General features: G+C 55.6%; 10 protein-coding genes across 10 annotated transcripts; 6 read left to right on the forward strand and 4 right to left on the reverse strand.

Annotated features, from left to right (window-relative positions):
• Nucleotides 1-413: 413 nt before the first annotated feature.
• On the forward strand, nt 414-2,916 carry L226DRAFT_568904 (uncharacterized protein; the record flags this gene model as incomplete). The annotated part of the gene is made up of 5 exons (XM_067684224.1): nt 414-704; nt 754-1,747; nt 1,808-1,996; nt 2,048-2,217; nt 2,269-2,916. 5 exons carry the CDS (start codon nt 414-416, stop codon nt 2,914-2,916), a joined length of 2,292 nt encoding a protein of 763 aa, XP_067538495.1.
• Nucleotides 2,917-3,405: 489 nt separating this feature from the next.
• Nucleotides 3,406-5,930, forward strand: L226DRAFT_568905 (uncharacterized protein; the record flags this gene model as incomplete). The annotated part of the gene is made up of 5 exons (XM_067684225.1): nt 3,406-3,651; nt 3,709-4,693; nt 4,742-4,930; nt 4,983-5,152; nt 5,211-5,930. The coding sequence occupies 5 exons, from the start codon at nt 3,406-3,408 to the stop codon at nt 5,928-5,930; spliced, it is 2,310 nt and encodes a 769-aa protein (XP_067538496.1).
• A 432-nt stretch (nt 5,931-6,362) lies between these two features.
• Nucleotides 6,363-7,235, forward strand: L226DRAFT_458840 (NAD-P-binding protein; the record flags this gene model as incomplete). Its single annotated transcript, XM_067675473.1, has 1 exon — nt 6,363-7,235. One exon carries the CDS (start codon nt 6,363-6,365, stop codon nt 7,233-7,235), a length of 873 nt encoding a protein of 290 aa, XP_067538497.1.
• Nucleotides 7,236-7,503: 268 nt separating this feature from the next.
• On the reverse strand, nt 7,504-8,693 carry L226DRAFT_568907 (heme oxygenase-like protein; the record flags this gene model as incomplete). The annotated part of the gene is made up of 3 exons (XM_067684226.1): nt 7,504-7,919; nt 7,986-8,470; nt 8,524-8,693. 3 exons carry the CDS (start codon nt 8,691-8,693, stop codon nt 7,504-7,506), a joined length of 1,071 nt encoding a protein of 356 aa, XP_067538498.1.
• An 873-nt stretch (nt 8,694-9,566) lies between these two features.
• Nucleotides 9,567-11,169, reverse strand: L226DRAFT_568908 (uncharacterized protein; the record flags this gene model as incomplete). The annotated part of the gene is made up of 6 exons (XM_067684227.1): nt 9,567-9,590; nt 9,644-10,032; nt 10,089-10,163; nt 10,221-10,465; nt 10,528-10,588; nt 10,644-11,169. The coding sequence occupies 6 exons, from the start codon at nt 11,167-11,169 to the stop codon at nt 9,567-9,569; spliced, it is 1,320 nt and encodes a 439-aa protein (XP_067538499.1).
• Nucleotides 11,170-13,386: 2,217 nt separating this feature from the next.
• Nucleotides 13,387-15,744, forward strand: L226DRAFT_457975 (WD40 repeat-like protein; the record flags this gene model as incomplete). Its single annotated transcript, XM_067675413.1, has 14 exons — nt 13,387-13,520; nt 13,583-13,662; nt 13,735-13,808; nt 13,858-13,907; nt 13,959-14,070; nt 14,125-14,183; nt 14,241-14,466; nt 14,513-14,591; nt 14,643-14,668; nt 14,724-14,852; nt 14,911-15,079; nt 15,142-15,213; nt 15,281-15,548; nt 15,603-15,744. 14 exons carry the CDS (start codon nt 13,387-13,389, stop codon nt 15,742-15,744), a joined length of 1,620 nt encoding a protein of 539 aa, XP_067538500.1.
• Nucleotides 15,745-16,070: 326 nt separating this feature from the next.
• Nucleotides 16,071-17,546, reverse strand: L226DRAFT_551669 (uncharacterized protein; the record flags this gene model as incomplete). The annotated part of the gene is made up of 2 exons (XM_067682831.1): nt 16,071-16,581; nt 16,618-17,546. 2 exons carry the CDS (start codon nt 17,544-17,546, stop codon nt 16,071-16,073), a joined length of 1,440 nt encoding a protein of 479 aa, XP_067538501.1.
• Nucleotides 17,547-17,983: 437 nt separating this feature from the next.
• Nucleotides 17,984-19,792, reverse strand: L226DRAFT_551671 (fragmin60). The gene is made up of 5 exons (XM_067682832.1): nt 19,402-19,792; nt 19,179-19,346; nt 19,002-19,122; nt 18,560-18,949; nt 17,984-18,502 (listed from the first exon to the last, which is right to left on the reverse strand). The coding sequence occupies exons 1-5, from the start codon at nt 19,468-19,470 to the stop codon at nt 18,096-18,098; spliced, it is 1,155 nt and encodes a 384-aa protein (XP_067538502.1). The 5' UTR covers nt 19,471-19,792; the 3' UTR covers nt 17,984-18,095.
• Nucleotides 19,793-19,875: 83 nt separating this feature from the next.
• Nucleotides 19,876-21,212, forward strand: L226DRAFT_544336 (Aldo/keto reductase; the record flags this gene model as incomplete). Its single annotated transcript, XM_067682267.1, has 10 exons — nt 19,876-19,920; nt 19,990-20,053; nt 20,112-20,242; nt 20,294-20,403; nt 20,470-20,551; nt 20,603-20,697; nt 20,755-20,880; nt 20,938-20,990; nt 21,049-21,141; nt 21,178-21,212. The coding sequence occupies 10 exons, from the start codon at nt 19,876-19,878 to the stop codon at nt 21,210-21,212; spliced, it is 834 nt and encodes a 277-aa protein (XP_067538503.1).
• Nucleotides 21,213-21,706: 494 nt separating this feature from the next.
• On the forward strand, nt 21,707-23,565 carry L226DRAFT_558948 (Aldo/keto reductase). The gene is made up of 10 exons (XM_067683268.1): nt 21,707-21,925; nt 21,990-22,034; nt 22,097-22,163; nt 22,229-22,359; nt 22,432-22,541; nt 22,604-22,685; nt 22,753-22,847; nt 22,906-23,031; nt 23,092-23,144; nt 23,203-23,565. The coding sequence occupies exons 1-10, from the start codon at nt 21,887-21,889 to the stop codon at nt 23,355-23,357; spliced, it is 903 nt and encodes a 300-aa protein (XP_067538504.1). The 5' UTR covers nt 21,707-21,886; the 3' UTR covers nt 23,358-23,565.
• The last annotated feature ends 1,405 nt before the right edge of the window (nt 23,566-24,970 follow it).

A 24,970-nucleotide genomic window follows, 5' to 3' on the forward strand; every position in this document is an offset into this window, starting at 1 on the left:
TTACTCATGGCTCACCTGTCGTAACATGTTGTGTCGCTCTATCATTGCTGTCCGTCAACTATTGTTATTGTACCGTCGTTCTGCTGTCGTGCTTCGTTATCTATGTCTATAATCATGGAGATGATTCGGGCTGCTGTGCAGTTCATGGAAACAAGCAAGGCATTAGGTGCTCTCTTTATATGATAGTCACCTCAGCCCTGCTTAGACATTAGCTGTAGTAGGTCAAAAGGTGGCCTCGGACTCGGAAATCGTCGGCGCCAGACGGAGTGGATTCGGAAATGTCCGAGCAGCCATTAGCGCTCACCGGTCTCTGCGCGCCGCCCTTGTGGCGAGAGGTTCTCCAGCCACTTTCGTTACGCCAGTCAGTCAACTCGAGTCGTCCGACCGCGACATAACATATCCCTCTTCCTCCCATGTCTTGTACTGCTGCTCCCAATCAATGTGTCTACAACGCACCTATGACCCTAGATCCGACCTTGTCACACACCAAGGGCTTGGAGCCCGAAGCTGCCAAAGCTCGGAACTGTCGTCGGGTTCAGGACTTCATGAACACTACTGTCGGCCCCATACCTGTTAAGGCCTTTTTGGACGGGTTTCTGCCCCGTGGTAAGTCCTGGCCCAAGACGCCACCGCTTCCCAGCAAGGGCGGTTTCAAAGATGTACCTCCGAATGCTGCCACTCCGGAGGGGATATGCGGCCAGCTGGTGAGTGACTCCTCCGTCCCGACGGTCCAATTCACTGAGACGGCTCCAGCTGGGAACACTGAGGAAGGCTTCGGACTGCTTTCCTGGCTTCGTCTTCGATGGTACCTCAGCACGCTCGTTGCATCCTCGCCGGCTCGGGTACATGAAACCGCATATATGTTGTTACGCCACAGAGAACTTCAATGCGGTCCAGCGTTCTGAAACTCAGCTTCGCGCAGAGCTCGGGTATGCTGAGTTTTTCATCGACGTCAAGCCATGCTCCTCCCATGACTACTTCGCTGACCCACCGGTGGCATCCACCACGGAAAGTCGTGCTTCGCATGACTTCATCGCACCTGCGGACGACCAGGAGTTCAAAAAGCATCGAGATCGGGCCCTGGGACAACATATCGCATATGCCATAGAGATCCTCACCCGTCAATACCGCGTTGCCGTCTTCTCGGTCTCCATAGCTGGCTCGAGGACACGGCTGCTCCGCTGGGACCGTGCTGGGTGCATTGTTACGGAGGTCTTCGACCTTCGTGAGCAAGCTGATTTGTTCTGTGAGTTCCTTTGGCGTTTCTCCCAGTCTACGCACAGGCGTCGTGGTCACGATGTAACCGTTCAGGTGGCCTCTTCGGAGGAAGAGACGCTCTTCCGTGAAGCTATCCGAGCGCATGTCCAGTTCCAGCTCCAGCTCGACACGGAAGAATCCCTTGACAACGCTGTCCGACAACACTACGAGTCCGGTCATGTCGCCGCCGTGCATGTCCTGGCTCACGGGTGTCCCGCCAACGCAGCACACGTCTCTCGATTCATCGTCTCCCGCCCTGTTGTCTCTTCTCTTCAACTGACTGGACGGTGTACGAGGGGATACTGGGCAGTGGACGCACGAACAGGAGATGTGGTATTTCTCAAGGACACGTGGCGTGCATATCCTCCTGTGGACCTGGAAGGCGATACGTTGAAGCGCATGAACGATCAAGGTGTTCGCAATATACCCAGTATCGTCTGTCATGGCGATGTTCCAGACTACTTACCCCAGGACGACCAAGAAGTTAACTGTGAGTGGGCACGACTTCTCGTTCAGTCTCCTAGTATCCTGATAGTTGAGTTTTTGTCAGCCCGGGACATGCAGGTCTCAGAAACGAACGAATGGCAAAAAGACGAGACGGTATGCAAAGTAATGGGAGAGAGTGTTGTCATCTCGAAACACTGGCACTATCGTGTGGTCCTTGGTACCGTTGGTTACGGCCTAGGGAATATTCGGGGAACGGAAGAGCTGCTTCACGTCACGTATGATGTCTTTCACGGTGAGTCTTGGTTGCCACGGGGCTGGCGGCGGCTGACGAAGAGTCCTTCAGCAATGAGGGATGCCCTGCGCCATGACTCCCGATTGCATAGAGACATCAGCATAGGCAACGTCATTCTCGTCAGGGAGAAGGACCGAGATGTCAGACGGGGAGTCCTGATCGACTGGGAAACTTCTTGTCGTGTGGATGAGACAGGCAAAGCTGTGGAGCCCGGACGCGTTGTACGTTGTCGCGTCGCCTGTAGTGTTCAAAACTAATTGTCTTCAACACAGGGTACATGGTTATTCATGTCTATGGATATGCTGCAGAACGCTGAAAACGATCGCTCGCACACTTTCCAGGACGACATGGAGTCGCTACTCTACGTCGTCATCTATTGCGGCTTGCTGTGGTTGCCCCACCGTCTGTCCAAGAAACAACTTGCCATCATCATCAATCTCTTCTTCGAGTTCTCTGACTCTATCGACGCAGGAAGGATTGGGGGGCATGGCAAGCTCAGGAACTCCCGCTATCGTGTCTACACCAATATGGCGGCTTTCTCGCCGGCTCTGCAGGACTGGTTGCAGACCGTCATGGAGTTCCATGGCCCTGTTAATCATCCCAAAGAGGAGTACGCCGACCGCTGGACCAACCCAGACTATCTGGATAGATTCTGGGATGAGTACTTGAAGACGCACGTGCTCGATCGCGATGACAGGGTCGTGCATGACCACCTGCATGCGACTGGAGTCCACAAGGCACCCTCTTCAATGGACTCAACGGAGGCCATCATACTTCGCGGACGCTCTGAACGGCGCGTTACCGCCCGGTCGCTGAAGAGAACTCGTGAAGTCACACCTCCCCTTGACGCCTCACCGACCTCACCCGTTGCGCCGCGGCGTAGCACACGCATTCGTCTGCTACTAGAGGAACGCAAATAAGTGCAGCCACCGGCTGACAAGCAGACTACTCTTGGTAGGGAGGCTTCAGCCTCACGTCCACGAACCCGACGCTCGAAAGTCGCTTCTCGCAAGTGATATTTGTGAGGCATGCTCTTATTTGCTATTGTTCTCGTCCTCCACGCATCATGCATCTAGCGGCTGATGCGAACGTCGCTACCATTGTTTTGTTCGCTTGTCGTGTTCCTTGATTTTGTTGTTGTTCGGAATGCTCTGTCCTGCTGTCCTCGTATCTCATCTGTAGTATGTGCACTTGTCGTCTGTTTACCATCATTGTGCAACCACAGGCAACTCGTCTCGCAAATACGACCCACACGAGGCTACCGTACGATACCGGGAGCGCGCGCTTATGGCACTGGGCGCGAAACAAAAAGAGACGCGTCAACGCATTCGAGTCGAGTTTTCTACCTTCCCTGCACCATGCACGACCATCACACACCCCTTCCGCATAGACCTCTTTACAATGTACCCATGGCGCTGGACGTCTCTTTTACACGTACAAGAGGACTTGAGCCTGAGCTTGCCAAAATCAGGAACAAGCAACTGTTCGAGGACGCGAAGATGAACACAGTTGGGCCCATGCCTGTGCGTGATTTCATGCACGACTTTTTGTATGTGCCGCACCCCTGCGACACCTTTGACCTTTTGTCAAGTCGAGGAGCCTTCAGTCGTGTTCCCGCTCGTACCGATACGTCTGAAGCGTTGTGTGGCGACCTGGTATGTGCCGAACATCATCCCGCCACACTATGGCAGCTAACAGTAGTGGCTGCACAGCTACTTGCATTGAACAAGCGGACCAGAAACAAGTCCCGTTGTCCCGGTTTCATGTTCGAAAAGAGCGGCGAACCTCCCTCCCGGGGATTAGGTGACATGAAGCCTGACATCTTCTGCTACGCAACAGGAAACGTGGACGCGGTCGATGCAAGCGCATCTCCTCGCGCTGAGCTCGGCTATGCAGAACTGTTCATCGAAGTGAAAGCAGATCCTAGCCACGATTTCTTTGTCGACCCTCCAAACGCCACAGACGACCATGGCCAGGATCACGACTTCTTCCCGCATTGCGGCGATGTCACATTCAACAGGCGAAGAAACAGAGCCTTTGGTCAGCACATATCCTACGTCACGGAAATCTTCGCACGGCAGTACCGGGTGGCACTCTTCACCGTCTCTATGTCTGGTTCGTGTGCCCGGTTCCTTCGCTGGGATCGCAGTGGATGCGTTGTCTCCGAGTCTTTCGACATCCGGAAGTACCCCGAGTTGTTCTGCGAATTCTTTTGGCGTTTCTCACAGACCACTAGCGCAGTGCGCGGCCATGATCCTACCATAACTGCCGCGTTACCGCAAGAGGAGGAGCTCTTTCGTGACGCTCTCCGAGCGCATGTTGGGTATCAGCTCGGGATTCGAGACACCGAGCTCGACCACGCTATGCGTGAGCATTATGAGCCAGGTTGCGTCGCCGCGGTGGTCGTTCTTCGCCACGGGGAAGTAGCCAATGCCGACAATCTCCATCGCTTCCTCGTTTCACGGCCACTCGTCTCCCCTCTCCACCTCACAGGCAGAGCCACGCGCGGTTTCTGGGCAGTCGATGCATCGACGCGTCGTGTCGTCTTCCTGAAAGACGTTTGGCGTTCCTCAGCTATAGAAATGGAAGGCGAAGTGCTCCTCCGCCTTCATGAGAGCGGTGTCCGGAACATCCCTTCGGTGCTATGCCACGGAGACGTTCCCAACCGTATACCTGATGTGGAATATGAAATCCCTCGTGAGTGGGTTTATCGCTCCATGGACTTTGGCTCTGACATGCTTACAGGGGCTGAAATGCAATGCTCGCTCGTGGGCGAGTATTGTGGCGAGTCCTGGGTATCAGCTGTTGTTGGCAGTAAGGTCCTTGTAGGGGAATACTGGCACTACCGCCTGGTCCTCAGCACCATAGGCTACGGGCTCGCTCGAGTCGGCAGTACACAAGAGCTCCTCCATGCGACTTATGATGCATTTCATGGTGCGCGCACAGTTCGTAATTCATTCGCGACAAGTTCTCATGCCACATACAGCTCTAAGCGATGCCCATGAGCACGCCTCACGCCTCCACAGAGATATCAGTGTCGGGAACATCGTCTTGGTCCGTGAGGAAGGGAGCAAGATACGCCGAGGCTACCTGATCGACTGGGACGCATCATGCGAGACTGATGATGCCGGCGAGGCTGTCACTGTTGGCCGTGCGGTGCGTCTGTCCTACTGTTACTACTTCGGACATTCTGACGAACCTGCATCTTCTCTAGGGTACCTGGCTATTCATGTCAAACAGGATGCTAGCTGCTCGTGGAGTGAAGATCAAACATACGCTGCAGGACGATCTGGAGTCTTTGCTCTACGTCGTCTTGTATTGCGCATTCCTATACCTCCCTCACAACCTCTCCGATGAAGAACTATCGCGCACAATCAGGCTACTCTTTGAGGATGCGCAGTTTGTCAATGGCGAACTCGCTGGTGGAGAGGGCAAGGTTGATAATGCCATCTTACGCACGTACACCAAACCTGTCAAGTTCAATGCTCCTTTGAAGGAGTGGTTGGACACGATCATGGACTACTGCGACCCTCGCCCGAGATTACAGATGGGCGACCTGGATCCTTGGACGCAGCTTGATCTTCTCGACAAGTTCTGGGCCGAGTTCCTCCAGACACACACACTGGAATCTAACGACCGCCAAGCACACGATCATCCTCATGTGACCGACAAGTATGAAGCTGACGACGAGGTTGGTCGGCCGGTGTCCAGCGAGGCCATCTCGTTAGGCAAACGGCCATCGGAAGAGTCTCTCACAGATTACCCAAGCACGTCGAAGAAGTCCCGTCGCTCAGTCGTCGTCTCTGTCCCGACCCGGCCCTTACGGCGAAGCGAACGGATCCGAGGTCAGCGAGAACGCAGTGCGGCTGCAGGCGTACGCATAGGAGTAACTCGCCTCGCACCACGCAGGAAGTACGGGTCACGTTTCAGCTAGTGTTATCTTCGTTGTCGTTGTGCATCGCTGCTGTGTTCGCTTTTGTTGCGCTTTGTGCTTTGATGACCTCTCGACGTCCTGTGTTATGTTATGCTCTATCTATACCATGCAGACCGTGTTCCCGAGCTTGAATAGACCCATCTCGTTGCTACTACATTGCGCACCGGTTGTTGCGATGCTTTGTGGAGTACAGTGTGTAACCTTGATTGAACATTCAGTTCTATGGGCAGTACTTACTAGACCGATCCGAGACATGCATACGAGCAGACAGCCCTATATGGCGGCTGATGCTTATGGCACGCATCATGGACGGAAACGAATACAAAAGTATGCGGTCAGCCTCCAAAGCATACCAGGCATACTTACCAATTGGCCTTCTCCTCGCTCTGCACATCCCCCTCACTTTCTCAGCGCTGCTCAACATTCAGAGTTATGTCTCCCTTCATCCTCGTCTCGCCCGCGACCCGCGGTCTCTCCCTCGCGCTCATCCGCCACTACCTCTGCACCACCTCCCTGCCCGTCTTCGGGACCTATCGTCCCACACCCTCAGCCTCATCCGAGCCTCCGCGGACGCCCGAATCAGTTCGCGAGCACATCCTGCGCCCGCTCCAAGAAGCCGGACACGACATCGACTCCGCGCGCCTGCGCGTCCTCCCGCTGGACCTCATGTCCGAGGACAGCATCGCTGCCGCAGCAGACGAGCTCGCACGCACACTCATCGAGCTGTATGGATCCGAAGCCCGAGCGTACGTGCGCATCGCGTTCTTCCTCGGGGGCATGCTCTTCCCCGAGCGGCAGCCGGGCAACCTCGTCCTCGAGCAGCTCCTCGACACGTTCAAGCTCAACACGATCTCGCATATGCTGCTCATCAAGCATTTCTCGCGCTTCCTCCCTCCACCCCTGCGCTCCGGCACTGCACGCGCGGAGTCGGGGGATAACTTGAACCCAGAGACAGAGTCGGGCACCCTCGCGAAGTGGGTACACGTCTCCGCGCGCGTGGGGTCGATCTCGGACAACCAGCTCGGCGGCTGGTACTCGTACCGCGCGTCCAAGGCGGCGCTCAACCAGGTCATCCGCACATTCGACCTGCACCTGCAGGCGAAGAAGCTGCCTGCGATCTGCGTCGGGGTGCATCCGGGCACAGTGAAGACCGACTTCAGCAGGGCGTTCTGGGCCGGCGTGCCTGCGGGGAAGCTGTTCGAACCCGAGTTCGCTGCTGGGAAGCTGGCGGAGGTGGTGCAGAGGCTCGGGGCGGCGCAGCGCGGGCGTATCTGGGATTGGAAAGGGGATGAGGTGAAACCTTGAAGCTTGCACGATATGCGTCAGACACTTGGGCGTTGACGTTTATAGGACGTGTATTGAACTCGATAATTATACAGAGGTGTCAGTGTATCCCTTATACCCGAAAGCAGTGATGAGTATAACCAAGCCTATGGATAGGATGTGGGTGTAGAGCAGTGTATGTCAGTGGAGGAGTGCACGCAAGTGTCTGCCCCTGTAGCCTATGACCTACAGCATCCGTCATGCATACCAATAGCCGTACCTGGGGCTGCGACATGTCTGGCAGAGATGATCATGCCTGGGTCGTTGTGCCGAAGTAATTGTCCAGCCACGCCTGGAGCCCCTCCAACTTCGCATACCCCTTGATCCCGGTAAAGCCACCGACGACCAGCACGAAGTGGGCTATAGACACCGCGACGATGAAGGCGATGACAGACACCGCGCTGAACTTCGGCTCTTCACTCGGGGCCTGATCAGCCACGAACACAGTCTTGGACTGGCCGCTCTGCTTCAAATGCTTGAGCAGGGCTGAATCATGGCCGACATCCGTGATGATTGGGCTCGAGAACGACGGGTCGACGGGGGAGTGGAGAGGCGATGGCAGGTCCACAGGGGACGACGGCACTTCCTCCTGCGAGGGCGCCTTGAGCTCGTCAAAGAGCGCCGTGTTGAATGCAAATGCAACGTTCGCCTCATCGAGCATCGCAGCTGGCATACAGAGAATGAGCTACGTCAGCGAACCTTGCGGGAATGATCTGCGCGAATCGGACGTACCTTTGAGGTCCTCATTATCCCCGACGCCCGCATTCATGCCCTCGCGGTACCACTCCTTGATCCGCTTCATCTCGCCCGCGTTCGCTGCCGCATCCGACGCGCTCGTCGTCCCACCAAGCGGGCGGAACTCGTAGAAGCTCACTCCAGCGCTGTCATCAAGCCCGTATGCCTTCGAGATGCGCCTGCGGATGAACTGCCCACCAGATAGGTCGCCAAGGTAGCGAACATAAGCGTGCGCTAGCAGCGTAGATGGGTCTGGGCCCGCAGCAAGCTCTTCAATTCTGCCCACGTATTGCGAGAGGGCGCGGGGAGGAGCCGCCTGGAGGGCGACATGGAGCGGGTGTGACTGCCAAGACGCCTCGGAGACTTCGAGCAGGTAGCTGATGTCCGCTGCAAGGTTCGCGGAGCGCGCGAAGAGCCCGGGGTTGTGCGTCGGCGCCAGGACGGGATGTGTGGCGTGCTGCTCGAGGGCACGCTCGAACGCGCTAGGACAAAGTTAATGATAGAGTAGAAGAAGAGATGGAAGAGACGCACTCACTTGTATACATGGTAGAGCATCATGAGGAAGCGTACGTACTCCTGCTTGTCGAGCTCGCCCCGGGCGAGCCACTGCGCACCCTTGCTATGCTCGGCCCGTTCGTGGGCAGCGTGAGTGCCTTCCCGGAGGATGTCCGCCACAGGCTTGGAGAGGTCGATGACCGCAGGCATGCTGAGCAACGAGCGTAGAAGCTGGGGGATAGTGGGATGTAACGGCTAGCGTTGCGGGGGTGAGGAAGAGGTCCGGAGAGGGGCCGCGAGCGGATGACGAATAAACGGACGGAGGCTTATGAGGAAACCGACAATGCGCCCCCGCAGGAGGCGATGATCTGGGTCAGAGGAACGAAGGAAAAGCGGAAAAGCTGACCAGCGAGCACGCAAGAGGAAGCAGGAGATGGGAAGATGTGGCCCAGAGCCGCCACCCACATATTCTCCCAGACTATCTTATCAGATAACGCCAGATGCCACCTCGGGAGTCGGCTTCTCAATTCCATGCCGCCGCAGCTGCAGCGGCCTCGAAATCAAACTGTCCTGGGCTCGTCCACCGTCCCTTCAGTACCTCAAGGAGTGTTCATGTGGTCTTATTGCGTTGGTCTACTGTACACGAAAATTGAAAAACCATAACACGAAAACATCTATAAGTACGTCCGGGATTACCACGGAGCATCGCCGCAAGAAGGCAAGGAAACAGTGACAGACAGACCCTGACAGCAAAGCAGACACGAAGCACAGGAACTATACAATACACTGTACACATCATGACGGGGACGACACGAAGGATACAGGAATACAGGGAACGCGAACTATAACGTATTGGGGTCACACCGCAACCAGTGCACCAGGTACACAAGCTGTGTGGGATAAAATAGGATACTGTCCGTCATCGAGGAACTTGTGTATAATAGGAATGATGTGAAGACCAAAGCCAAGTGGATGTGATGCTGATGTCATACCAAGCGGATGGTAGACTAGGCGGCAGACGTCGTACGTTGCGCGTGTTCGGACATTCCCTCCGAGCGTACGCCCGTCGAAGCCTCAAAATGTTCACGGCATTTCCGCAGCAAACAGCTGTGGGGTGATCAGCACGAAGTCTTTAAAAATGGCGCACGACGATCACGTACTCTCGCAACGCCCGTATCCGGCCCCTGCATGGGTGTCGGCGGGGTCGACACAGGCCGGACGACAGGACGTGTCGCAGGGAAGCCCTGCGCGTATGGCTCCGGTTGGCGCTCCGTAAGCGTCGTGCCGTCGACCACTCGGTGCGGTGAGTAGGGATACGCGACGCCGCTCGCCTGCACTTGCACTTGGGGCATCGGGGTGATAGCCAAGTTTGGCGGCATGAAGCCGCTTTTCGGCGTCTGCGGTGGGATGACCGCGGGGAGCGCGAAGGGCTGTGGAGGAGAGAGGGTTGGATACACGACTGGATAGGCGAACATGACTGGTGAGAGAATGGGAGAGATGGGGCTGTATACAGGGGGTGGCTCCTGGTACGGCGTGTACTCTTCCTCGTCTACAGAAGCATGCCTCAGCGAGAGAGGTTTAATGGATGATGTGAATATCACTTACTCGTCTCCGGATGTGCGAAGCGGCAGTCCGCGCCATCAGGGCAATGACCGGCCATGAAATTCTCGCATACTTCCCCTGTAGACATGAACCTTAATACGACCTTCCATGCAGTCTTGGAGAGGCGCGACTCACGCTTTCCGCTCATCATGACACCACCGCCGACGATTCGCCATGTAACGGGGTAGAAATTGCTCTTCTTCGACTCCGAACCCGACGTCACGGATGGTGTGTGGTCCGACGTTGCAACCGTGCTTGGGGACTCGCCTTGGACGCTCGACTCCGCTCCGCTCTCCAGCTCGCCTTCCGAGACGACTTCGGGAGGAACGGCGGCTACGAGGCCGCTTGGGCGTCTTGCCTCGTCAGGATGCTCGTGGATGCTGCGTAAGAGAGAAGTCGTCAGAAGCAGATACTGCAGGGCTGTTCAACTGCGGCAACTTACAAATTGCACCGGTCGCCCTTGATGCATCCCCCAGGCTCTCCGTAGAACCTACAAGGCTTCGCTGCGGAACAAAGAATCAGCTACGGACGTCTTTATCAACAGAAGCATGCACTGACTCTTGAAGTACTGGTTGCGGTGCCGCATAGGCTTAGCTGCAGGACCCGGTCTCTGCACAAGCAACGGGAACGCCTCCTGCTTCCATTCTCCCACATCCCCGTCCCACAGACACTGCGACTCGCCCCAAGTCGTCGAGCTGGCCGGGGACATAGGTTCACCCGACCTGCTATGCCGCTGCCCGACGCCTAGACCCAGTCTCGGGGACGCAGAGGTCGGCGTGCCAACCAACTTGACATTTGCCACCGAAACAGGAGTCCCAGGTGGCGCGGGAGGGATGGCGCCGTCCAGTACGGAGAGCCGCCACAGCTCAACGCTCGAGACATCCGAGCTCGAATTGGAGGGCGCAACTGTGGCGAGCCGCCGCGGACCGTCCGGGCGAGGCGCACGGAGTCTTGTGTCCCTATGTGGCTGGGCGCGGGAGTCGTTCGGAGTCCGGTACGACGGTGTCGACGTGGCTGCATGGGAGGGAGCGCCTCCCAACGAGGAGACGCGCGGGTAGAATGGAACGGGGGCAAAGGGATGCATGGGTCGGTATGAGGATTGTGTTGCGAGAGAGGAGACGGGGAGGATGTGTAGATATGAGCAGTGCTCGCCGTAGCGACAGGTTCCTAGTGGGTAGTTGCGGCAGAGTTTCGCTGCAAGAGCAAGTCAGCTCGGCGAGTATGGCCGAAATATTATTCAAGACATACTGCGGTATCTTGGATTTGACGCTTTCTGCCCTGAGCTGCACGCCCCACTGGAAGTGCCTGTTGTGTGCGTACGGTCGTGTCCGCTCATTGCGCGCAGACGGAGTGACTGACAGAAGGGATGGATGTGGAGGAAAAGCGCGAATGACGTGGGCTTCGCCCTGCACGCCCAAAGATATATAAGTGCGATCCTGACAAGAAGATAGATAGGCGCAGACAAGCTCACCTGAGGTCTTGCAGACGCAATGATCTATTGTCTGTACCACTGCCACCGAAGCTCTCGAGATGCGGGATAGCGGAATTTGGATAGCGCTGACTGAATCTGATCAGTGGCACCCTTGACCCTGCCGGAGTGAACAGCGCTTTGACGGACAGCGGCACAAGCTGCTGTGGCATGAAAAGAGAAAGAGCACAACCTGTCAGATTGCGATCATACGTATCGGAGCGTCGGGCCAGGAATACAAGGCACTGTACGTACCGTGACCGATATCCCGATGCCGAGCAGACCGCAGACTCCACAGTCGAACCGCAGTGCTAGCCGTCAGCGGTCAGGAGGAATCTCGAGTGGCGGCCGCCCAGCACCCAGTCTTATATGATGACCCTTGCATCTCCCAGCACACGTCCCTCGCACGAGAAGGGCGGGTCTTGTGCGCGGAGGATCCCCACCAGAACGGCGAACAATGTCTGGTAGCGGCTTAGTCATCTGAAAGTCTGTTGCAATCCGCGCATATTCTTTTGTTGTCGGCTCCGGCGAGCTGGACAAGCGCAGCGGAGAGGAGATCGAAGATGACACAAAACAATAAGATGGGGCATCGCGCTCGAATGGGCAGGACACGTTTCAAGAACAATTGCGCAAGGGGAGTTGAGTGCGTGAACGGCCGAGGACCATCTGATGTCCGTGTGGGCATTCTGGGCTGCGGCGCCTTGCACGGACTCTTGGTCTTGTTTCTGTGTTCCGGAATACGAGCAAGGATGATTGACTCGGGTTACAAGAACGCGCTGCTCGAAATGGGAAGGTCGGTTCCTTGTCAGAACGTCATTCAGCGCCCGTAGCCCCGCGGTTCTTCCGGTCCGACCCCTTGGGATTCTGGTTCAGTGCCTGGAGTCTGGACTATGCAACTCGCTGGAACTCTGGAGGACAACGTCGTAACAGGTCGCGCAGATGCTGGACGGTAATGACAGGAAGGGACCGCTTCGTGTGAATGCGCACTTGTCGAAGGAGGGCAGTACTGGGGAATACGGTCATCTGAAGTCGATGAGTGTTCTCAAGAGGCATGGAAACTTGATTTTAGGCTACACAATTGCGCCATGCTGCAGCGACGCCAACAGAGATACATGTACGGGTTTCGAGCAAGACACGTTGCATTGCGCCGTGGGGGAGAGACGGGCCAGATCCTCTGGCACTTGGCTGCTCCCCTGCTGCTCCCTTCTGACCGGCTCAGGCTACTGACGACGCTCTACTTGCGGACAAGAGGGAAAATAAACTGAGGTCGCGAGGCACTTACGAGGAGTCATTGGGGTATTGACCCTATAGTCTCTTGAGTGAGACCTGAGTGTCCTATCCCACCGAGGAAGAATCTGAGTCCCGACCAGCATAGATGGTAACAGCCCAGGTACTATTAGCCATGCCTCCAGGAGGTGAACCGTATGTCCTGACATGAAGCATGAAGCATGAGTGGACTGTCACGCCCGAGAGTACGTAGAACTCCCGCTCACCCGGTGCCCATGTTATCGATATCGTCACGCCATGCTGTCCTCAGAGCAGTCGTAGCTCCTACACGGCTTCATGAAGTAGACCTTTCTTCCAGATTTTTCGTCAACGCACGATATAAGAAGTGAGTTCGACGTGAGTGATTAAGAGTGAGTGCTATGTGCAAGGTGGACGAGTCGCGGTCCAGCCCCGAGCTGTAGGCGCTCATACAATCCCCTGCCAAATGCGTCATCACGACTTCGAGCCGTACTGCACCTTGCTGTCGGCTCTCTCTGAGTGAAAGTCATCTGTCCTCAGGTTTCTATACCATCATCATTGCTCTCTAGCCACTTGATTGCCCGTACTATGGAAGCCGGACCATCCCAGCCTCGTCACCTGCTTCACTTGAATGCAACGGAGTCTGCGGAAAAGAGACATCCTACATACGCTCGCCGAAATACAATAGACGCACTCTTAGAGGATGGCCTGCCGTACTCTAAGTTGAGCGATTTAAGAGTTCAAAGAGCAACAACCTGCTGACGAGCGTCCTCGGTTGGTCCAGGAAACTGGTAGGCCATACGTCGTGCGTGAATGCACTGACATTCTCTCCAGACGGACGGTGGCTTGCCAGCGCAGGAGATGGTGCGCAAGATCACTCTGCTCTTAGGGAGGCCTTACGTGAGATGCTCAATAGTACGTTCATCCCGTGCCTAGATCCATGTGTCCAATTGTGGGATTTCAACCAAGAGGAGCTTTCCAAACCCGCTTGGACGTTCTTTGGACCGAGGGTGAGCCCATGAAGAACCGTTACTGCTAAGGAATCCTCACCAAGTTCAGGCGAATGTCTTCACACTAGCCTTCTCAGCTTCTGGACGATATCTCTACTCGTGAGTGTCCGGGCCATGAACTAGTGACTCTTTGCACTAACTAGACTCCAGTGGAGATACCCGTGATGACATATTCCAATACGACATCTCGCACTTGAATTCCCCCATGGGCCATGCTCGAGACGGATTGAATTCTCCCAGTTGGAGCGACACTCAGCATGAAGTACGAGGTCTGTTGCCCTCTCTTCATTACGATGCATAACGGGAGACCCTTCAGGACAGCATTCGTGCAATTTCCTGTCATCCTGAGCAGGACCAGCTTCTACTTAGTGCCGCGTAAGTCGCCCATTCCCGCTGCCTTCCTCTTCGTGGACGTTAAATGCGTCTCACCAGCGAAGATGGCTGTATCATCCTGCATGACATGCGCGAACAGCCCCAGCATTCCCGCTCCCAGTGCAAATTACAGCATGACGCGGAGTTCACATGTGTCCAGTATCATCCTACAATGACCCATATCTTCGCCACGAGTGACAATCGTGGCCAACTGTGCCTGCGCGATGTCCGAATGGCGTTCGGGCCATTGTCTCAGCGAAGCGAACATGGGGGTATCGTGCACAAAGTGAGTACTTGTGCCAGTCTTACGAACGGCCTCTGACTGTCCTCAGTATGTGACGACAATAGCCAGGCAAGGCACTCCGCGAATGGCAAACCCTGAAGTCAACAGTCTGGTCTTCGACCGCGAAGGTAAGGTTCCATCCTGACTGTGGTAGTATACCTGCTGAGATTGATGTTCAGGGCGCCGACTCGCCGTTACAATGCTGGTATGTATATTTGGACAATAATCGTCTTCGACGTCGGTTTGAAGTCAGGTTTCAGCACCATCTGCCCACGCTATACTCGTTGAACGACCCCTATCCCATCGCTACATTCAGCGGCAAGCACCTTCCGAACGGGGAGCTCGTACTCCCAGGAGATCGGACGTACTCTAATTGTTGCACGATGAAGGTTGAGACACTCCTATCCAGTCATATCTATTCTTCGACTCACAATTGCTTGTGGACAGCACGGTAGCTTCGGCGGCCTCGGGTCCGACCGAGACTCGTACTATGCAAACGGCTCGGATGACTTTCGAACTTACCTGTGGAAGGTACCTGAGGAGTGTGCTCTTCTGGAAGCTCGCTCAGTAGTGGAGTACTCCGATTGGGCCAAGAATCGGCGACCTGGAGAGCTTGGTGAGTGAAGCAACCCCTGGCTTCTTCGTAGCAAAGTCACAATGAGGGCTCATAACGCTCAGGATACGCCTCCTCAATACTCGGACCAAGATACGTTCCAGTAGATCTCTCCACGCCCCTCGCGCGACTCACAGGTAAGCGGCGCCCGTCAACGTTTCATTTCTGCGCACGAACCTAATCATCATGCACCATGCTACCCAGGCCACGAGTCCATTGTCAACACCGCGCTCATCCACCCCTATCGCCCATACATCCTCACCGCAGGCATCGAGCGCTACATCCGGCTTCACAGCCCTACCTCCTCTTCCCCATGCACCGAGCCGCTGGAGCTGACTCCGAAAGCGGTGCGCACCGTCGAGACCTCCAGCCCGTCTACGCGGGAGGCGTTCCTCCGCGCGATGGGCGTGATGGACGACCCGGCGAGCGACGATGAGGATGGCGATGGCGGCTCGATCGCGCTGTTTGACCAGTACGCTCTTAATCTCGCGCGCTTCAAAGGGGTAATTGCTGATGAACGTTGCAGTATATTGCGGCAGGAAGGCAATGCGGACGTGTTTTCTATCCATCCTTGGGAGCCAGACCCGGACGAGGAGAGCAGCGAGCAGTCGATGGACACTGATGATGACGATAGCGACGACGAGGTGGGAGGTATATCGTTGTATTGACTGTACCCACATGGGACTCTGGTCTCGCGTGTTGAATGACTACTGCGCGATCCTCCTGGGAACATGGGCATATAAATCATCCGTATGAGTTTTAAGGTGTAGGCTTGAAGGTCCGTCCTTTGATTTGGCGATGCGCATATACAAGTTTTCTTGGACACTGTCGTACACCCGGCAGCAGACGAGCGAAAGGTGTCTACGAGGAATAACGATCACAGAGTGTTACTATAGCTACAGTAAGTACTAAGTCTCCTTTTGCATCGTCCGACCTCGAAGTCACCTGAGACAAAGCAAGTATCATGAATGAACAGAAGTTATGGCATCGTCTACTATGTGAAGACCGGGTTGAGATGCGCGTCAGGAAACCCGCTGGCCTTGATACGATTCATGAGCCACAGCATAGGTGTTGCGTACGTGACATCGAAAGAGTCCGCATCGCCAGCACCCCCTGTGAGGAGGCCACCCATACGTCCCGCACCATCAACAATGATGGCGCCCGAATCGCCGGGGGCGGAGAAGGCTCCGGCCATCTTGCTGTGTGGCAGGATAGCCCATTCCATAGAGGTACGCGTCTCATCGTTGTCCAGATACTCGCGAACAAAGGATATCAAGCCTGAGGCACGGCCGACGGTCACCCCAGTGGTGTTGCCGTCCTTGATGACCGCGAAGCACCGTTCGCCGCACCGTGTATCGAACACTGGCGGATTGCGCAGCTCCTTGCCTGAGATGACACCTTCCAGCTTGAGCAGACTGTCGATCGGGTGATCGTAGCCGTCTTTGGTGTTGATATGCTCCTGCCACTGGGGGTCCATCAATCTGAGGAAGTCGACTTCTGGGTACCTGGACGCCATAATTGTGTTCGAGACAGATCGAAACGTGCCCAGGTTGATGACGTTGCCTTTGAAGGTCTTGGGGTCGAACTTCGAACTGTCGAGCTCGATGATGGCGAAGTCCTGGGTGTAATTCTTGGGACCGGAACCAACGGCGATGGGAGGAGAGCGAACGACGTGCCCCAGGATGCGGAGGCGCATTGGCAGGTCTGGGCCCCACTTCTCAAGCTCCAGGTTGTGCTCGGCCAATGTCTCCACTGCCTCATTGTAGGCCTTGGCACCAAGGAGAATGACATTGTGACGAGGCACGCTGGGATCCTCCCCAGTGCGTTCATAGTCTTCATCATGCCCAAGTCCAGGCGGGAAGACGACATGTCGAGCAGTGACGAGGAGCACCCTCTTGCTATCGCCGCCCTCCGCGAGGTAGAACCCTCCAGTGCCCTCCACGTACGGCGAGTTCTCAGCAGCGATTGGCAGACCAAGCGCAGTAGTGAACGGATCCTTCACGTTCGCTATGGGGTCGGAGTAGAACTCGGGAGGGCTGAGCAGCTTCGGGCCGGCAGCTCTGGTGACGACGGACTCCCGGATCTCGACCTCGACGTCGGTGATCTCGAACTCCTTGACGAGGATGTCCTTGCAGGCGACGGCCACCGCACGACCGTCCTCGCGGGAGAGCGACACCGGCTGCACACCGATCCACAAAACGATTGGGGCTCGGGCGGGAGACTTCTCGACCTCGATGATGCCCACGACGTCGAGGCTCGTCCACAAGACGGCCTTGGAATCCAGGAGGTCGATAACCTTGGGGGCCAACTCCGTCTCCCAGACAGTCCTGATCCTATGGTCTCCGAAAGACCTGAGCTCCTTCTGCACAGTGTATGCCTCGGGACCGGTAGGGGGAAACCACGGTGGCCCTGTACGAGCAACCAAGACGGGCTGAGAAGGCAAGCCTGCGTAGTATTTTATGTGCTCCATTCTTTACCACAGAGGAACGGGGCAAAGCCGATGAAACTCAGGTCCAGGGGGGTTGATACTGAAGACACAAGTTAGAAAGGAGTTAACCAGTTGGCATTTCTTGAACGCCCCTGGGCCTTTCGGCGTCATCCGAGGCTCAGACGCTCGCGTCCAATTAGTACTACAAGCTTCACTGCGGAGACATGCCCATTACCTACTTCAAGAAATAACTTGAGAATAATTAGTCCATATATAAACTAAAAATAAGCTGAAAGCCTGACTTTCGCGCATCGGGAGCCTCTATCAATGACATGAAGGCTATCGTTACCTCACTTGGAAGAGGAGTAGGAAGCTAGTTCGTTTCCCAAAGTTTCATTCAGATCTTTGAGTGCCGGAAACGATACGTTTTTTGGAGTGCTTGAGACGCGTCGTGCTCAGTGGCTCACCAGCTCCTCGTTGCTCGTGCATGATGCAATGACATGGTTCATACTTCATCATACTTATCTGATACAAGTACATTTGGTTCCAAGCTTAAAGTCCCAGGCTCGAAGTCAGTATTCGATCACCCTCCTAAGATGAGATCGCCGCAATGAACGCATCTGTCTCGCGTCCCTCGTCCATTCGCACAATGTGTGTCGCCAGCGCCGCTCGCCCGCCGCTTTGCCTGTGCTTGTACAGGTACCGCTGTCCATACTCGAGCGCGAGGCGACGCTCTACGCGCGATGCCCTGCTTCCAACCCAGACGTAGATACCAGGCTCTGCACGGTTTGCGCTGTCGTCAAGAATGAATGCGTCGTCAGGAGACAAGGATGCCTCCGTCGGGGGAAAGACTGGTTCAAAGGTGACTTCACCAGAGGCATCGGAGAAGCGGAAGAGCGACTTCTCAGGAACGCCCTCTGCGGCTGCAGTCGATGCTGGCGGAACCTCCTGCAGACCCAGCTCCAAGAGGAACATTCCTGCGCCATCTCCGTGCTCATCTGTAGAATGAGATTGTCTCAGCCACGTACACAAACAGCGAGCACCAGAAGACTAACCGTAGACCGTAGTATCGCATTGGCCCTGCCGGTCGCTCACAAGGGACTGCACGAACTCAGCCGCCTTGTACTTGACCTTGCCTGCCGCCTGTTGCGTGTTAAACTGCCAGATCTTGTTGCCTATATCGAGGACATATACACCTCCCTGCTCGATACTCGAACCCTCAGCCGGGACCTCGCGGATCTGCAGAAAAGCGGTGGCGCGTCCGCCGACCTGGGAAGAGCTGATGCGAAAAAGGCGGCGGGTATTATCTGGCGGCGCTTCGGAGACGTGGTGGAAGCCTGAGGCGATACCGCCGCGGAGGCAGACGAACCTAGGAAAATAGGAGAGGAAACGGGAGGACTCGTAGGATTGGATCTCGCGGTACTCAACGGGAGCTCCGCCGAGGTCTGAGTAAAGCTAAGCGAGTGTAGTCAGGAGGAAGTGCATGTGCAAACGCACGATCGTCGAGCTCAACGGTCTTGTACGCGGCCGTTCCTGCTTCGTCTTGGGTGGTCTCGGACCCTAGCCAGAAGTGCAGGTCATGAGACAGGTCTTCTGTATCAGGGTTCTTCTTGTACGTCTTGAGAAGCATCGTAGTTAGTATTCCCTCTTCTGAGACACACGTTTGCTACGTACGTGTAGGACAATGTACGAGTCTCCGTCATAGAAATGGCCGAAATGGGACTTGGGCCACTCCTTGACACTGAATTGCTCGATCCGCCACACCTGGGTGTGAGGTTCCCTTCCAGCAGAGTCCCATGCTAGCTCCTTGTCTCCCGCATGCTCCCGGACCTCCTTTTCGAGCTAATCGGACGCGTCTAGTTAGCTCGATCCTACGGGATTTCGACTTGACACATACGTCCGACCCCAGCAACGCGATGTTTGAGTCTTCGATATCATATTTTGTAAGTCTGGTCAAGAGTGCCATCGTCTGACTGAGAAACAGAGAGCCCGATGCTAGTGAGGTATGAGAGATGCGAGGCGTTGCCTTCAGATTGCGTTCGTTGCTGGATACGTCATGAATGGAGATAAGATGATGCGTTTCCTGTATTTAATCTAATCTTCCATGGCCCAACCCCGGCGCCTATTGCGTATCAGCCACGCCGCTCACTACTCATAATAGTCAGCATGTGTTCGATTCCAAGTTACACTCAGCCTCTTCCTGCTTGCTCCCCCCTCTGCTCGCTCAAGGCCTACTGGCTGTTGAACGCGGAAAACCGGGAAGATGACGTTTGGGACGGTCAAGCTGAATGATGGCAATGAGGTGACTACTCCATAGTGTGTAGACAAGAAGACCGAGCGGCCGCTCACACCAGCACTGGCACCGCGCTAGATGCCAGTCATTGCTTTTGGGACGGGTTCCAAGTGGAAGGGTCAGGTGCGTTTGTTCCAGCGTGTTCTTGGCGATCTCAGCCATTCATTCAACAACTTCCCGGTCCGACATCAGGACGTTACGGACTACGTGATCCAAGCCATTGAGACAGGGTTTTCCCACATCGACTCGGCGCAGTGTACGTCAGTATGGCATTACGCAGCCCCTCACGATCTGACCCCCTTCCGCAAATACAGGGTACCGTACTGAGGATAGTGTTGGTCGCGCCCTCCACGAGACTGCGGTCGACCGTTCCGACTTGTACATTACTACCAAGTGGTCAGGACTCACGTCCATTCCGGAGGCCATCCAGAACAGCCTCACGCAGGTGCGCATCGTGTCTACGTGGTCGCCCCCATCTCCCAACTTGCCATCGTAGCTCGGGGTGAAGAACGTGGACCTGTACCTTATACACAACCCACACTTCATCAAGGATCTCGAGACGGACTGGAAGGAATTCGAGAAGATCAAGGAGTCCGGACTATCCAAGTAAGTCCCGCTCATGCTCTTATACCAGGTCGCGGCGTAGCTGATCCTGCTATTCGCCAACTACAGGAGCATAGGCGTCAGCAACTTTGATCTGAAGTTGTTGCAACAGCTTGTCAAAGTTGCTAAAGTGAAGCCGGCTGTTAATCAGGTCCGCGCCCCGTCCTCCAGCGTTCTGCAATAGTTCTAAAACATCGTGCAGATACTTTTCCACCCGTACAACTACGCAGAGACCAAGGAACTCCTGGAGTATAGCGCGAAGCATGGTATCGTCACCGAAGCATACAGCAGTTTGACGTGAGTTATCGATGGCCCATGAATTCATGGAGGGTTGAACTCACTTGACGCACTCAGTCCCATCACCCAGTACCCTGGTGGCCCCGTTGACAAGGCTCTTCAAGCAGCGGCGAAACGCTTGAACGCGTCACCCACGCAGGTTATCTTGGCCTGGGTTAGAAGCAAGGGGGTCGCTATTGTGACGTACGCGCAGCTCCATTTCGTGTCCGTAACATGCGATTGACAGGCTTTGCAATCCAGCACCAGTTCCAGCAAGGAGCACCTGCAGGAGTACCTTGACGTTGCCGACCTCCGTAAGTCGCATCGGATAACTTCGTAGACGGAGGAGGCTCATCTTGCGTGGCATCTCAGCTGCTCTGACGGACGAGGAGATCGCCGCAATAGACGAAGCCGGAGCAAAAGGCCCGCCGAGCGGCATTCTGACGAAGATCCGGAGGAACAGCAGTCTCTTATGGGTTGCGTTCGGGTTGTTCCAGATAGGCTTGGGTTTGTATGGTTTGCGCATGTACTGGTGAGGGGTAGGACCCGTCCGAGGCCGGACGACCACTGCTTCGCTCGGGGTTCAACCTGCTTTAAAGGCGACGTTTCGTTCGTGATGTCGGGTACTGACAAGGTTGGGATAATCAATCTGGAGTGCATTTGTTTTACATGTTACTGGCAGTCGGGGGTGAACGAACCTGAAACGCATGGTTTCAGCGTTGCGTACCGACATCCCGCCCTAATACCTGAGGCCAGAGGTCTGTCCCTTCCTAATCACATCTATGTCTAACGATCCACCAATGCCATAGGATGATCTTGATTCACTCTTCCTTCCTTGGAACCACGACAAGATAACATCTGGTTCTCGTCTGCCCCCATGCCATTGCCAAGCCGCGGCCAGAGATCCGTGGGCTTGACGCCGACCTTGGGCAATATCAGATAAGATACGCGCCGTCGTCGCTTGATCTTATCAGATATGGCTTGATGGCCCCCGCTTGCAAGGTACTTGCGCTCTCCCTGCGGTGTGCCTTAGCCTAGGACCTCGTTTGTGAGAGCGTATATATTCCCGAGTTGTGGAGAATGAATGCTTGGTATTTCCCCCCACCGTACGACGACGACTCGCTCATTCCTCGCTGTTTCCCTCTGCCCAGTCGCTACGCCCAACCTCATACTACCCTACTACTAATCTTGTACAGCCGGAGAATCAGAGATGACTCTCGGAACGATCAAGCTCAACGACGGCAATGAGGTGCGTCGTGCTTGCACCAATATCCTTGAGGCCCAGTTTCACATGAGAGCCCACGCACATCAAGATGCCAGTGATGGCCTTTGGAACGGGGACGAAGTGGAGGGGTAAGGTATGTCGCGTTGTCTTCTAACATGCGTTGTACGTCCCATTTCAAAGGCCGACCGTGCATAGGGCGACATCACCGACGGGGTAATTCAAGCTATCGAGACCGGCTTCGACCACCTCGATTCCGCCCAAGGTTCGTCTCTTCTCTCGCGCTCAGGTTGGCGCAACCCTGCTCACTTCGAGGGCCGCCATGTCTAGCATACGGGACGGAACCGTACGTTGGACGCGCTCTCCGCGAGTGCGGCCTCTCGCGCAATGAGTTCTTCATCACCACGAAGTGGTCGGGCCTGTCGCCCATGGAGGAGGCCATCCGTAGTAGCTTGGACAACGTGAGTGTTCAGTCTGTCCTTACCGGCATGCGTGGACAGACACACTGAGACTTGTCTATTCCTGCGCCGCAGATGGGCATTAAGCAGGTCGACTTGTACCTGGTGCACATGCCGAGCTTGCTCAAGGACATCGAACACGATTGGGCAGCGTTCGAGAAGATCAAGGAGGCCGGGCTGACGAAGTCAGTATCGTCCATCGTTCTGGTATTGCGGAATGATGCTTACGCGCTCTGTCGGTCGCCAGGAGCATCGGTGTCAGCAACTTCACCCTGGAGGATATGCAGAAGTTGCTAAAGGTGGCGAGGACCAAGCCCGCTGTCAACCAGGTGCGTCGTCAAACGCTCGATATTAAGGTGTAGCGGTCGTGATGCTCACGAGTCTCGTGTCCGCCAGATCTTCCTCAACCCGTACACGTACGCGCAGAACAAGGAACTCATCGAGTACAGCAGGCAGAACGGCATTCTTACCGAGGCGTACAGTGCTCTCATGTCAGTATTTTCGTCATGTACAGTTCTGCGTTGGTCAGCTCATAGATACTGGCAACAGATCTCTTTCGTGGTGGCGTGGCGGACATGTGGACAAGCCCGTGGAGGCCGCTGCTAGGCGCCTGAACGCGAGTCCCGCTCAGGTTTTGTTGCTTTGGATGAGGAGTAAGGGTGTCGCCGTCGTCACGTACGTTCGCTTCACCAAAATCTTCATATACGAAATCTAACATAGTCTCGCTGCTGTTAGGACGAGTGCGAGCAAGGAGCACCTGGAAGACTACCTCGCCATCGCCAACCTTCGTAAGTTGCCCTTTACTTGACAGCAAATGTAGCCTCTTTGCTGACAACCGTATGACAGCTCCTCTGACGGAAGACGAAATTGCAGCCATTGATGAGGCTGGTGCGAAGGGACCTCCGAAACGCATCCTGGTCAAGCTTCGTGAGAATGCATCGCTCGTGTTGGCGGTGCTCTTCCTGCACGTTGTCTTCTTTGCGTACCGCTTTTTGTTGTAGTGGTATCGCTTTCCTTGCATCGCATTTTGAGGCGTAACTTCAACCTGGACAATTCCGGATGGATCATGGGATGGATTGTAAGGTTGACCGGCCTAAGGCTTGGGGGTGGGTAGCGAATCTGAGTCGGACAATCTTGAGCGTCTGTCTACTCCGTCCTCGAACATGCAGGTGGGCCACGAGCTCGGGTCAACTTGTCACCAACCGCCACGTTCATTCTCGAGCTCGAGCTGATACACCTCTATAATCTCGTATGTGTGCTTGCGATGTGCTGCGAACTGGGCTCTGCGGCTTATTGCTGCCTGAATGCATGTTCATCATGATTTTCGGGGCTAATCATCGCTTGCGACGGAAAGTGGTGCTACGACTCTGAACCTCAAGCATTCGCGTGCACCTTGGACACGCACACACCGCCTGTCCGTGCGGCCTACGTATCTATGACGCGGATCAATGGACAATGCACAGCTTCAAGGTTGTTAACTCCCCACCAAGGCCCGGGTGAGCTTGGTGCGGACCCACGAAAATCGGACTGCTGACTAGTACGCGCAGAGCACGCGGCACGGCAGGGATACCGACAGTTCAGACGGGCGAAAAGTCGAGCAAAATACGCCGCCCGTGGATACCTTTTGTCTCGTTTCAGAGACAGCCGTCCAAACGGTTTCCTTTTTGCTTGAAAATCGGCCGAAAGGTAACTTCGCGCGGCGTCTTTTCGCCCATTGGCACACCTTTTGGTCGGTCGGACACGCTGAGATCCCTGCCGTGCGGGTGTCCACGAACACCTGGCAGCGCTGCGTCACCATTGACTCATACAGGATGTACGACGGACAGTGATTCCTCTCATGGTTTGGCAGTACCTTATCGTTTGCGACGATGCGCAGCTTGATTATTCCTCAGACTGGGGCCGTGACAGGGACATTCGGGCCGCGCGGCATCATGCACGGCCAGGTGTTGCTCGACGACAGTCCGGAGCCCGACGCTCCATGCCCATTTTCCAATAGTTGTCGGGATCTCGTCGAACGTCGAACAAACTCACGAGCAGCAGCCAAGGTATCAAATTATCCGGAACGCTCTGTCGGTCGCGGCCATCGTCTATATGATGGGTAATACGTGATGGTAGTGGAGACACCCTGCGCACGTCGACGGCATCTCCAGCTCCGGTCGGTTGTTTGACAAACCCAAATGGACTAGCAGGCGTTGTGGAGCGCTGCGGCTGTAGGTGAGTGTGACGAGATATTTATAACGCCACGAAGCAGGCTCAAAGAGGCAAGTGTGCAGGTTGGGAAGATATGACGGCCGTGTCCGTGGTGTCGCCGGGTGCAAGCTACCTGGAATGGCTTATCTGCCCCCGTCTCCATCTGCTTCGGTGTCGACCCTTGTGCCTCGCCTTTGAATAGTCTGGCGGTGCTAGCGGCGGAGATCTGTCGGGACCGACTGCGTCATCGTGCGGGTTCAATAATTGTCCTACGAACGCAAATCCTGTTCTCTCACCACTGTCTCGCCAGAAGACCGTCGGAGTCTGGAGTTGACGACCCACCAACTGCGCAGGAAGTCATTCATGCTTCTGTTTCGTGCTCACGACGTGCTTGGATGATAGCAAGCCCAAATCCCCGGGCCCC

The sequence above is a fragment of the Lentinus tigrinus genome (genome assembly GCF_003813185.1).
Source record: "Lentinus tigrinus ALCF2SS1-7 unplaced genomic scaffold L226scaffold_6, whole genome shotgun sequence".
Classification (NCBI taxonomy): domain Eukaryota; kingdom Fungi; phylum Basidiomycota; class Agaricomycetes; order Polyporales; family Polyporaceae; genus Lentinus; species Lentinus tigrinus.

Coding starts and splice junctions, on each gene's coding strand:
- L226DRAFT_551671 (XM_067682832.1), bottom strand. CDS start 19,470: ATGGCACTCTTGACCAGACTTACAAAATATGATATCGAAGACTCAAAC. Junction 19,347..19,401: donor TCGCGTTGCTGGGGTCGGAC/GTATGTGTCAAG, acceptor GCGTCCGATTAG/CTCGAAAAGGAGGTCCGGGA. Junction 18,503..18,559: donor ATGCGATACTACGGTCTACG/GTTAGTCTTCTG, acceptor CTCATTCTACAG/ATGAGCACGGAGATGGCGCA.
- L226DRAFT_558948 (XM_067683268.1), top strand. CDS start 21,887: ATGACTCTCGGAACGATCAAGCTCAACGACGGCAATGAG. Junction 21,926..21,989: donor AGCTCAACGACGGCAATGAG/GTGCGTCGTGCT, acceptor ACGCACATCAAG/ATGCCAGTGATGGCCTTTGG. Junction 22,542..22,603: donor AAGGAGGCCGGGCTGACGAA/GTCAGTATCGTC, acceptor GTCGGTCGCCAG/GAGCATCGGTGTCAGCAACT.